This window comes from Pogoniulus pusillus, chromosome Z (genome assembly GCF_015220805.1).
Source record: "Pogoniulus pusillus isolate bPogPus1 chromosome Z, bPogPus1.pri, whole genome shotgun sequence".
NCBI classification, from domain to species: Eukaryota; Metazoa; Chordata; class Aves; order Piciformes; family Lybiidae; genus Pogoniulus; species Pogoniulus pusillus.
The window spans coordinates 9,296,202-9,308,868 of NC_087309.1; the positions used below are offsets into that span (position 1 = coordinate 9,296,202).

The window sequence follows — 12,667 nt, forward strand, 5'->3', positions numbered from 1 at the left end:
TTTAGCCTGGAGAAGAGGAGGCTCAGGGGTGATCTTATTACTGTCTACAACTACCTGAAGGGGCATTGCAGCCAGGTGGGGGGTGGCCTCTTCTCCCAGGCAACCAGCAACAGAACAAGGGGACACAGTCTCAAGTTGTGCCAGGGTAGGTATAGGCTGGATGTTAGGAGGAAGTTGTTGGCAGAGAGAGTGATTGGCATTGGAATGGGCTGCCCAGGGAGGTGGTGGAGGCACAGTCCCTGGGGGTCTTCATGAAAAGCCTGGATGAGGCACTTAGTGCCATGGTCTAGTTGATTGGATAGGGCTGGGTGCTAGGTTGGACTGGCTGATCTTGGAGGTCTCTTCCAATCCGGTTGATTCTATGATTCTATGATTCTATTATTTGATCTTTACAAACCTAGTAACTTGCCCACATTTTTAGCCAGTGTTGGTTTGGGCACACAAATCCAAGCAGGAGCTTTCCTTTGTTTATTGGAAAAAAAAAAAAAAAAGAAGAAGTATTGGATGTTCTATGTAAATTGTTCTGTGATCCAGGTATGGAAACTGCATGCATGCATCAATATAGCTACAATATCTAGATAGTTTCTGCCTGCTGAGATCTGGCAACTTAACTCACATGTCTCCATAAAACTTCTTTGCCTAGCAGCTAGTAGCTGTAACCAAAACATTAATTGGCACTACATCTGAAAGGACAAAGGAAATAGAGATGCAAGAGAGAAACACAGTTTGCCTAAGGTTATACAACATGTCACAGTATTACCTTCCTCCATTTTACACTCATAAAATACTTGGTCCAAATCTGGCTTGTCTGGAGTTGAATCTGTTCATATCTAGATGCTGAGTTTTTCCTTACATATGTAAGGGAGTGGCTTGGTGACTATTTCAGATTTAGTTGTTTGGTTTTTTTACTATTATGCTTGTTTCATCGTAGGTAACTTCTGGGAACTGCATCTGCAGCTTGGCTGTTAATTGTGAGCTCTACTTGTATTTCGTTTTGTTACTTGGGTCACTTTTGTGCCTATGCTTTTATCTCACTCAAGGGGACAGATTGTGTTGCTCATTATTTGTTTTTAGCATTATCACCATTCATTGCTCTCCCTTTATAGCTGAAATCACACGCAGCGTAAGTTCATCCCAAATTAGTCAAGAATCACCCACTCCTGCAACTTACAGATTCTGAATCTTCTCAATAATCTATAGTCTTGAATAGAAACTTGCACAAAAAAATGCTGGTGTGTGACTAAGAGTAATTTGTACTGTACTGGTGTTGCTCCCACTAACAGCTTGGACAAGCACTACCATCTAATGCACAGTGCATTGTACTAGTATTCGTGATTGGTGTATTTGCTTGATTCTGTTATCACTGACATGCTGTATCATCTTTTGTGAGCCAGAGGACCCTCCTGCTTCAGTGTTTCTGTGTTTCTCTTCTGTTTTCCCAAGTTCATTCATTTTACTCTTATTCCCAAGTTAGTTATGACACACAGTCTGAAGCAGTGCCAGGGGAGGTGTAGGCTGGATGTGAGGAGGAAGTTCTTCACAGAGAGAGTGATTGGCTTTGGAATAGGCTGCCCAGGGAGGTGGTGGATGCACCGTCCCTGGAGGTGTTCAAAAAAGCCTGGATGAGGCACTTGGTGCCATGGTCTAGTTGAATAGATGGGGCTGAGTGATAGATTGGAGCTGGATAATCTTGGAGGTCTCTTCCAACCTGACTAATTCTATGATTCTGTGATTCTTATTATCTCACTGTTCTTGCAAATTTGGTCTCAGATCTCATATGGACATTTTCAGCTTCACTGCACTCGACTAGACAAATGCATTTGAAAGAAATGAACAGAATTTAATTCTTGTCTCCTTGCATTTAAAAGCAGTGGTCCCTGCACAACTAAATTCCAAACATCCAACATTTCATGGAACATGAAACAGCCTATCTGTTAAGTAGAACTGTGACTAGAATGTTGAAAAACATTTGCAAACGACCATTACAACATTTCTCTGACTTTAGTACCTGTCACTTCGTGTCATGGTCTAGTTGACTGGCTAGGGCTGGGTGCTAGGTTGGGCTGGATGACCTTGGAGGTCTCTTCCAACCTGGTTGATTCTATGATTCTATGATTCTACATTTTTTGTAAAGTCTGGTCATAAATTACTTTTGAGAAGGTGAATTTAGGAAATATCATAGACTCACAGAATCAGTCAGGGTTGGAAGGGACCACAAGGATCATCTAGTTCCAACACCTTGCCACAGGCAGGGACACCCTATCCCAGAGCAGGCTGGCCAGAGCCCCATCTAGCCTGATATTAAGCACCTCCAGGGATGGGGCCTCCTCCCTGGGCAACCTGCTCCAGGCTCTCACCACTCTCATGCTCAACAACTTCCTTCTCACATCCAGTCTGAACCTACCCACCTCCAGCTTTGCTCCATTCCCCCTAGTCTTGACACTTCATGAGAGCCTAAAAAGTCCCTCCCCAGCTTTTTTGTAGGCCCCCTTCAGATACTGAAAGGCCATAAGAAGGTCACCTGGGAGCCTCCTCTTCTCCAGACTGAACAGCCCCAACTCTTTCAGTCTGTCCTCATAGCAGAGCTGCTCCAGACCTCTGAGCATCCTCGTAGTCCTTCTCTGGACACATTCCAGCATTTCCACGTCCCTCTTGTAATATGAGTTCCAGAACTGGATGCAGTACTTCAGGTGGGGTCTCACCAGGGCAGAGTAGAGGGGAAGAACAACCTCCCTTGACTCCTATGTGCAGACTAGCTAAGAAAAGGCCCTTTGTTCAGATGCCCTTACATTCAGTGAACAAATGAAGCACACAAATAAAATTCTAGACCAGTTTTAAAGGCTGGATTTTCAGTTTTGTTATGATATTGTTGTAGCAGCTCAGAAAGTGTTAATGCATAGTTCTGTTAATGCTGGCACAAATCTTGCAGTCTTTGCTATTTCACAGTATCACAGTATCACAGTATTATTAGGATTGGAAGAGACCTCACAGATCATCAAGTCCAACCCTTTACCACAGAGCTCAAGGCTAGACCATGGCACCAAGTGCCACGTCCAATCTTGCCTTGAACAGCCCCAGGGACGGCGACTCCACCACCTCCCTGGGCAGCCCATTCCAGTGCCCAATGACTCTCTCAGGGAAGAACTTTCTCCTCACCTCCAGCCTAAATCTTCCCTGGTGCAGCCTGAGGCTGTGTCCTCTTGTTCTGGTGCTGGCCACCTGAGAGAAGAGAGCAACCTCCTCCTGGCCACAACCTCCCCTCAGGTAGTTGTAGACAGCAATAAGGTCACCCCTGAGCCTCCTCTTCTCCAGGCTAACCAATCCCAGCTCCCTCAGCCTCTCCTCGTAGGGCTGTGCTCAAGGCCTCTCCCCAGCCTCGTCGCCCTTCTCTGGACACGCTCAAGCATCTCAATGTCCCTCCTAAACTGGGGGGCCCAGAACTGAACACAGCACTCAAGGTGTGGTCTAACCAGTGCAGAGTACAGGGGCAGAATGACCTCCCTGCTCCTGCTGACCACACCATTTCTGATGCAGGCCAGGATGCCACTGGCTCTCTTGGCCACCTGGGCACACTGCTGGCTCATGTTCAGGTGGGTATCAATCAGCACCCCCAGATCCCTCTCTGTCTGGCTGCTCTCCAGCCACTCCGACCCCAGCCTGTATCTCTGCATGGGGCTGTTGTGGCCAAAGTGCAGCACCCTGCACTTGGAGCTATTGAACCCCATCCCATTGGCCTCTGCCCATCTGTCCAGGCGGTCAAGGTCCCGCTGCAGAGCCCTTCTGCCCTCCAACCCAGCCACATCTGCCCCCAGCTTGGTGTCATCTGCAAACTTGCTGATGACTGACTCCATGCCCTCATCCAGATCATCTATGAAGATGTTAAAGAGGATGGGGCCCAGCACTGATCCCTGAGGGACACCACTAGTGGCAGCCGCCAGCTGGATGTGGCACCATTCACCACCACTCTCTGGGTCCGCCCCTCCAGCCAGTTCCTAACCCAGCACAGAGTGTTGCCATCCAAGCCATGGGCTGACAGCTTAGCCAGCAGTTTGCTGTGGGGGACAGTGTCAAAGGCCTTGCTGAAGTCCAGATAGACCACATCCACAGGCCTCCCCACATCCACCAAGCGGCTCACCTGATCATAGAAGGAGATCAGGTTAGAAAGGCAGGATCTGCCCTTCCTAAACCCATGCTGTCTGGACCTGAGCCCTTTGCCATCCCTCAGGTGCGCGCTTATCACCCCCAAGATAACCTGCTCCATCAGTTTCCCTGGCACTGAGGTCAGGCTGACAGGTCTATAGTTCCCAGGTTCCTCCATCCGACCCTTCTTGTGGATGGGGACCATGTTGGCCATTTTCCAGTCTCCTGGGACCTCTCCAGTGAGCCAGGACTGCTGAGCCATTATTTCATAATGAGTTTAATTGTTAATGTGTGTTTTATAAACCTTTGAGGGACAATGAATATTTATAGGTAACCACGCCACGTAATTTGTTTATGTAAAATGCTTGAAGCTACAATGACACAAGAAGGTATGAAAAATTCTGAATTCCTGTAAGTACAGCAAATTCAAAACTGAACTGCAGTGAAATTGTTAGTCCTGTGTTTTCAGGACAAAATAGGCTGGCAAATCATAGAATCATAGAATCAACCAGGTTGGAAGAGACCTCCAAGACCATCCAGTCCAACCTAGCACCCAGCCCTATCCAATCAACTAGACCATGGCACTAAGTGCCTCATCCAGGTTTTTCTTGAAGACCCCCAGGGACAGTGCCTCCACCACCTCCCTGGGCAGCCCATTCCAATGGGAAATCACTCTCTCTGTGAAAAACTTCTTCCTAATATCCAGCCTATACCTACCCTGGCACAACTTGAGACTGTATGGGAATGTTTTTTTAGTGCCTCTCTATATACCGTGCTTTAATTTTGCCTTCAACTTTGTAAGAGATACTGATTGGAAATGCTGACATCAGAGTTCCCCTATTTGAAAGACTGTAGTGAATAAAACCTAGTATAGACTATGCAGCTGGCCTTGTGTGTTAGCACAAAAGATAATCATCACAGACATTTGTAAATTCATATTTTCCTATGGAAAGTAAAAGGTGGTGGAAGTTATGTAACTAACTCCTCTTTTCTCCCAAGCAGACGTTATTAGATGCTTGATAACGTGCAGACATACCCCAATGGAGAAAATTGTGTATCTGCTTGAGATACAATGAAGTACTAAGGCAATCATGAGAAAAACTTTTGGAATACAATTCTGTGTCTTTCTGTCATTAAAGTACCAAAACACCTATAGAGAAATGTAGTTGGGCTGATTTCACATTTTATAGTTTATTTTCCCAAGAGTCTGAGAACAGCTGTAAGAACTGTTTATAGCAGAACTCATCAGTTTCTCAGTTTACCATTACTTTACATAACACTCCATAGCTTCTATAATTATTACCTTGTTTTAATTGTTCCAATTCATCTGACATTCACAGATTTTGTGGAGTTTAGTAGCCCTTAGACTACTTCTAACCCCTCAGAGACCATAGTGCTGATACTGTCATAACTGTGTGCAGATGTAGCTGCATGCTTGAGAGAGTGATTGGTGTTGGAATGGGCTGCCCAGGGAGGTGGTGGAGTCTCTGTCTCTGGAGGTGTTCAAAAGAACACTGGATGAGGCACTGAGTGCCATGGTCTAGTTGACTGGCTAGGGCTGGGTGCTGGGTTGGACTGGGTGATCTTGGAGGTCTCTTCCAACCTGGTTCATTCTATGATTCTATGCTAAATGAGGCACTATCATATCATATCATATCATATCATAGAATCAGCCAGGTAGGAAGGCACCTCCAAGATCACCCAGTCCAACCCATCACCCAGCCCTAGCCAGTCAACTAGACCATGGCATTAATTATTTAATGTAGAAAATGGTTTCTAGCAGTAAACTGGGAAATGTTTTTTAATCACCTGAGAGAAGGTATATTCCTGTTGTATTTAATGATTAAAAAGGATATTCCTGTTGTATTTAATGATTAAAAAGGATTAAATAATGGAATCTGACATCTGTCAATTTCATTGAATACCCTGCCTGACTGAAGAAGATTAAAATGTTATTATTCACTCTGAAAATTACTGTCTCTACATCGTAAGGAAATTCTAGGAATAATCCACTTAACAACAGAAGACTTTTGTATGCTAGTAAGATAAATCTTACAGATAAATGATAATTCTTTGTGCCTAAAGCCTTTATATAATAAAGGAAGTAATTGCCACAATAAAAGGGCATTAAAAAAAATCATTATGTGCTCCAAAGAATTTAACGTGGAGGGGGGAAAAAAAGTCCTTCAAATAGAAGAATATTGTTTGAATCCTGAGATTGAAGATTCTCCTTAGAATGGAATTAGCTGGAAGCTCATTTTTCCAGTATGTGACTGTCGTGGAGGGGTATTCTGCCACCTACACCAATTGTGGTGGAGGGGAGAAATTAATTGGTGCAAGATAATATTCTATGACAATATATAATTTATTATCTTCAATATTCTGAACTCTTGGCACCCCCAACCACTGAATTTTAATATTAATATCTGTTCTAGACGGTTATGAAGGACATTCTAGGAATAACATCAAAAAGTAACTTATTAATAACTATCAAACAATTCAAACTATAAACAGAGAGAGGAATTTCCCCGCAGCAAATACTGCTTGGGGTCAATATGCTGTCTGCCCAGTAGATGGGCCCGTGCTCTATCTGCTCTATGGCAGAAGGCTATAGAGAATTACAGAGGCATTAAAACATTTACTCACAAATTCTTATTAATTATCAATCATCCTCCGGAGCTACGTCATGGCCTATGGAAGTGTCCAATCTTCAGGGGACTCTGCCCTTGGACTTTGAGGCTGGAATCCTCCCAGCTTCAGGGAGAAGGAGAAACTTCCTGGCTTCTGGGGAAAGGACAGTCTCTGACCTTGTTCCCCTGGCTTCTTCTGGACGCTTTGTCCAAAGGAAGTAGGCAGGACCTCAGGTGCAGAAGGAGTACGATGCCGTGCAGTGTCAGCACGGTGTCACACTGACCAGCAGACTGATTGCGTGCAGACAAGTGGGGTCTGCTCCCGGTAACTCATTGGCAGTGGCATGCACTGGGCAATAACAAGGCAGCAGGCATGCGATAGGGTTCATGGCTGCACAGGAGTCTGACCTCCGTAGATAAAGGCAGGCAATACAGGATCTAGTCCTGGTAACTCACCACAGTGGCGTGCAAGTGTGCACAGCTGGCTGGGAGATTATGGGAGATGCTGTCTCTGTGAAGCAGGTGCACTGCAGGTGGACACACAGCAGGCACGCATAAACAAAAAGCAGTGTGGGTAAGTCTAAGCGAGCAAGCACCTTGTTTACCTGTGTATCCCTATTTATCAAATGTGGATAAGGCACTTAGTGCCATGGTCTAGTTGATTGGATAGGGCTGGGTGCTAGGTTGGACTGGATGATCTTGGAGGTCTCTTCCAACCTGGTTGATTCTATGATTCTATGATTCTATGACTAAGATTAATGGCCCGAGGCCACTAGAACAACCAATCAGGTTGGCAGTTAGCCAAAGCAATACCACATCAGGCAAAAGACACAAGCCTGGACCTTCCAAATATGGGCATAGCATGGGCCTAGCACCTGGTAAACATGAGCTGGGTGCATGGGCTTATAAACCATGTTTACACAGTCAGGGGCCCTGGGCAGGCCAGACTTTATGGCACCAGGTTTGTTATGCCCCTTTATCCATTTAATGCGTTTACCTCTGGTTTGGGCAGAAAAACATGTCCAGGCAGAACAAGGCATAAATAAGCCTATTTTCGTGCCTATGGGCCCTCCACTACAGTGACAAAATCTCCACTGAGACCTGGTAATTTGGCAGAAGAGTTAATTTTATCACAAGGCTAGATCCTTGTGGTACTTGTGACTCTCTGATGTGGATTTGATGATCGTTACCTAATCAAAGTAACATTTCTTAAAATTTTCAAAGTGAATTTAAATCCTTGTGTGGATCAGTCTACCTAATTTCCCATTTAACCTGAAGCTCTCTCAAACAACCAGCATGGATGCAGATTTATGAGGCACTTGAGCAGGTGAATTCTCTTGTAGTAACTCATTCTACAAAATGGAGCAGCAGTGCCAGTCTCAGCTAACACAAAAAGAGTAAATATCTCTCCTTTTCTACTTTTACTAGTACTCCTCTCTTTTCTACTTTTACATTTCTACTAATGGTTCTTCTATCAGTGTCCAGCCAACCTGGGGAGTTCTGCAGGTGAAAGGGATAAGAAAAGAACAAGGACATACGTTGTGTAACAGAACTATACAATGGTTAGGAATTAAACTTGTCATTGTTTCCCCTGCAAGAGCTATAAATTTCTCTCTAGTTTTAGTGTTCATTAAGTTCTCAGCATAGAAGATTGAAATTACTTTGTGAGTACTGTAGTCTTGCGCTGTTGTATTAGCAGCTTACATCTCTATGTATATCTTCAGTATCTGTGAAAATGGAATCTTTGCTTGTCTGCTTCTATATGTGTCCAGTTCTGGGCTCCTCAATTCGAGAGAGATGTTGAGGTGCTGGAACGTGTCCAGAGAAGGGCAATGAAGCTGGTGAGAGGCCTGGAACACAAACCCTGTGAGGAGAGGCTGAGGGAGCTGGGGGTGCTTAGCCTGGAGAAGAAGAGGCTCAGGGCTGACCTCGTTGCTGTCTACAACTACCTGAAGGGAGGCTGTAGTCAGGTGAGGTTGGTCTCTTCTGCCAGGCAACCAGCAACAGAACAAGGGGACACAGTCTCAAGTTGTGCTGGGGGAAGTCTAGGCTGGATGTTAGGAGGAAGTTGTTCACAAAGAGAGTGATTGGCATTGGAATGGGCTGCCCAGGGAGGTGGTGGAGTGACCATCCCTGGAGGTGTTCAAGAAAAGCCTGGATAAGGCACTTAGTGCCGTGGTCTAGTTGAATGGATGGGGCTGGGTGCTAGGTTGGAGTGAATGATCTTGGAGGTCTCCTCCAACCTGTTTGATTCTACGATGCTATGATTCTATATGAGGAGATCTTAGTACTAAATTATTTGAAAATCAGTGAACTAGAGAACAGCTATAATCTCAAGATACTCTGACAATTGAGGTAGTGCCTTAGGTGTTTAGCTTTTAGGACTGCAGGTTTTCATTAAGTTCTTCAAACTCTATCTCTGATTTGCTGATAGACCAAGGTCCATCCTTTCTTTTCTTCAGATAAGTACCAGAGCAAATACCTCATGGTTACATCCCAAACATTTTCTTCCATGAAACTTAAATGGAATGACAAGGCACACTTCACCACCAAACATTAATCACCATGTACTTAGCTTGTGGCAACAACTTAGTAAAGAGAGCTTGAAGCTTGATAGAGTAATTGGCCAGAAGATAAGAAAATGGAACTGAAGCAGTGAAGATTCTTCCAAACTATCCAATCTATTACCTATTTTTTCTCGTCTCTTTCTTAAAGATTAGGAGGTAGGCAGACATTTTGTAGGTCTGTATTTACAAGTACAGGTTACTGCTCACAATCAATAAACTTTCTTGCACCTTGGAACTATTTTTGAGAGATACACACTGTTAGCAATAGGACATTGTAGAGGAAATAGATGTTCAAAAAGTTAAAGAAGGAAGTGGAGTGCAGAAACAGCTTCACAGGAGCTATATATAGTAGCTTGCATAGATAGTGCTGAAATTAGGAAAAGCATCTTTTAGTTTCCTAGTATGTAAATTCCAACCACTTGTTACATTGTCTCTGAAAGAGCAATAGCAAAGGTATCTCTGTTTGCAGGTTATAACATTTCTATGCTGTGGAATGTTACTATTTAAGATGATTTATTATGTGCATCTTTATGGAATTATCTTTTTTTAAAGTAAAGATCTGTTTCATTTATTTACCTGTGACTAAACTGGATACAATTAGTGGCAGGACCAGCATCTGCAGCATTCTCATGAGCAGCTCTCCTGGGAATGAAAAATACTTGACTTCCCGGTAGCTCATCTTATATGATCGAAGAGAAAATCCAAGGATTACACCTGAAGAGAGGGAAAAGATACCATAGCTTACTCTTATAAAGAAGCAGTAATATCTGAACATGAATGTCTGTATAGCAGTTCACATGTCTGATTCTAACAAGCAGCTTGCACTCTCGATTTGCGCTCTCAAATACCAGCTGCTGTAATGAGCAGTCCTGTTTTTCATCGTAGCAGATTTGGAAGGCTATTTCTGCTGATACTTCTTAAAATCTGGATTAATATACAAACTATATCTTGAGCACTAATGAAAAGAAAAACAATCCCTGCTACTGCAGCCAGCTTTGAATTCTGGGGGTTTGAATGCAATCATAGATGGGATGTATATACATACTAGCTACCAGCCTTCAGAAGCCCTGTCCATGCCTGTTTACGCTGTGGTACTTAATCCTGTAGGTGTGTTTCAGACTGTGTGATGGTTTAGGTGTTAACCTCTTGTGTAAATCACTCAGACTAGACTCAGCCGAGATGGAAATTAGAATGAAGCTTTATATTTACAGCTTAGCACAATATACAACCAGATACTTACAACGTATACAGCCATATACAGAAATATACAAGTTAAAAGGTAATATAGAAACACAACAGACCTCCCAGAAACCAGAGTCCACAGGAGGGGCTCCCAATCACCCCTCTGCCTCCTTTCCAGCCCTCTACCTTATCCCAGACTTTGCCTTACATTCATGCTGAGTTTGGAGAATCGGCCAGGGGGCTTAGGAAGCAGAGGGATAGGGAGAGAAGTGCATTCATCCAGAGTCAGAGAGCAACTCTGTTATCTATATTTATGTTCTTGTTTTTATACATCTTAGCAAGCCTATGAGTGAAGAAGACAACACCACTGTTTCCTTTTCACATCCTATAATCTAATTCTTCTCACCAAAATATTCTGTCTAGATTCAAACTAGCACAGATTGGATGAGATAATCAGGATAGAAGTATTTGACAATCCCCTTGTGGTTAGGCCTTTACATGGCAAAACAGCATCAGGAGGTAAATAGTGTCACAGGTGACTGCCTTCAGAGATACAGGCACTCAGAAAACAGCAGCTAACCAGGGTTGGAAGGTCTTACCAGATGATTAAGTGGTGGATTTCAAATGCCTGAGGGAGTGCAGTAAGGGAGTGTCTGGATCCATTAGCTCCACTGGAACAGATAAATGGCGCTTGAGACATATTTGATAGTGGAAGCCAAAGACAAGCTGATGTGTGAGGGCCTTAATTATCACAGTATTATCAAGGTTGGAAGAGACCTCACAGATCATCAAGTCCAACCCTTCACCACAGAGCTCAAGGCCAGACCATGGCACCAAGTGCCACGTCCAATCTTGCCTTGAACAGCCCCAGGGACGGCGACTCCACCACCTCCCCGGGCAGCCCATTCCAGTGTCCAATGACTCTCTCAGTGAAGAACTTTCTCCTAACCTCGAGCCTAAATCTCCCTAAATCTGCAAGTTCTATCTCCTCAGATAGAACTTGCAGATTTTGTCCTGTACTTATCATCAACTGCATTATTTCCTTATTTGGTTAATTGATTATTTGACATCACTAGGTTCAATGGTTTGGTGCATGTCTGAAGTAGGTCTTCTATATCCAGCCAGGCAATACATGGCTTTGTCTGAATACCTGAGCCTTACAGATGGTGAAAGTCAACTATCCCTCCTTCCCATTCCTGACTCCATGTCCTTCCCCACTTTCTAGTAGTGATAGGTCTGCTATTTGTGGATGTATAGTGAGTCGGATTAGAGAACTGATCCTGCTCCAGAAGAGATTCATTTTACTGGTTTGATTTTCAGCCAGGTCAATTCTCTGAGGTAATTCACATGCATGGCTGCACAATTGTTGGTACTTTTACAAGAGAATAGGTAAAAATGCACCATCAAGAAAAGTGAGGTTGATCTTTTTGACAGATAGACAGACTTACATTTCCTAAAACCTTTAATGAAGCTGAATCCTTGGCGTTGTTGGCAGCGAAGTAGTCAAACACACTTCAAAATTGTGTTAGAAGTTGAGTATGTCCAGGAAAATCCTTAACATTGAACACCTTTGGAAACCGACAATTTAATTTCTTAATCTCCCTCTCTCTCTTCTTCTTCTTCTTCTTCTTCTTCTTCTTCTTCTTCTTCTTCTTCTTCTTCTTCTTCTTCTTTTTTAGTTTTAGATCAGATTTTACATTGGTACATCCATGTAGCAGACAATATCTTCACATCAATTTTTATTAGTGATAATATGCTGTTGTGCCTCCTACACTAGCTTATTGCCTTCTGCTGAAGTAAGCATGCAAGTAAGTTAGAGCTCTCATGTTAGGGAGGAGTCTCTGATTGTGCTGTTAGGCACTTCAACAGGTTAAGTTAGATGAGTTCAGAAAAGGCTTTGTCCAGAGAAGGGCAGCAAGGCTGGTGAAGGGCCTGGAACACAAATCCTATGAGGAGAGGCTGAGGGAGCTGGGGGTGTGCAGCCTGGAGAAGAGGAGGCTCAGGGCTGACCTCATTGCTGAAGAGAGGTTGTAGCCAGGTGGGGGTTGGTTTCTTCTTCCAGACAACCAGCAACAGAACAAGGGGACACAGCCTCAAGTTGTGCTGGGGGAAGTCTAGGCTGGATGTTGGGAGGAAGTTCTTCACAGA

The 12,667-nt window shown here is 43.9% G+C and overlaps 1 protein-coding gene across 1 annotated transcript in view; it reads right to left on the reverse strand.

Annotated features, from left to right (window-relative positions):
* SLC1A3 (solute carrier family 1 member 3) overlaps positions 1–12,667 on the reverse strand; it is an 83,829-nt gene that overhangs the window by 51,115 nt on the left and 20,047 nt on the right. The window contains exon 3 of the mRNA XM_064176430.1: positions 9,914–10,051. Within this exon, the coding sequence (XP_064032500.1) occupies positions 9,914–10,051 (138 nt within the window). The remainder of the gene's footprint in view (positions 1–9,913; positions 10,052–12,667) is intronic.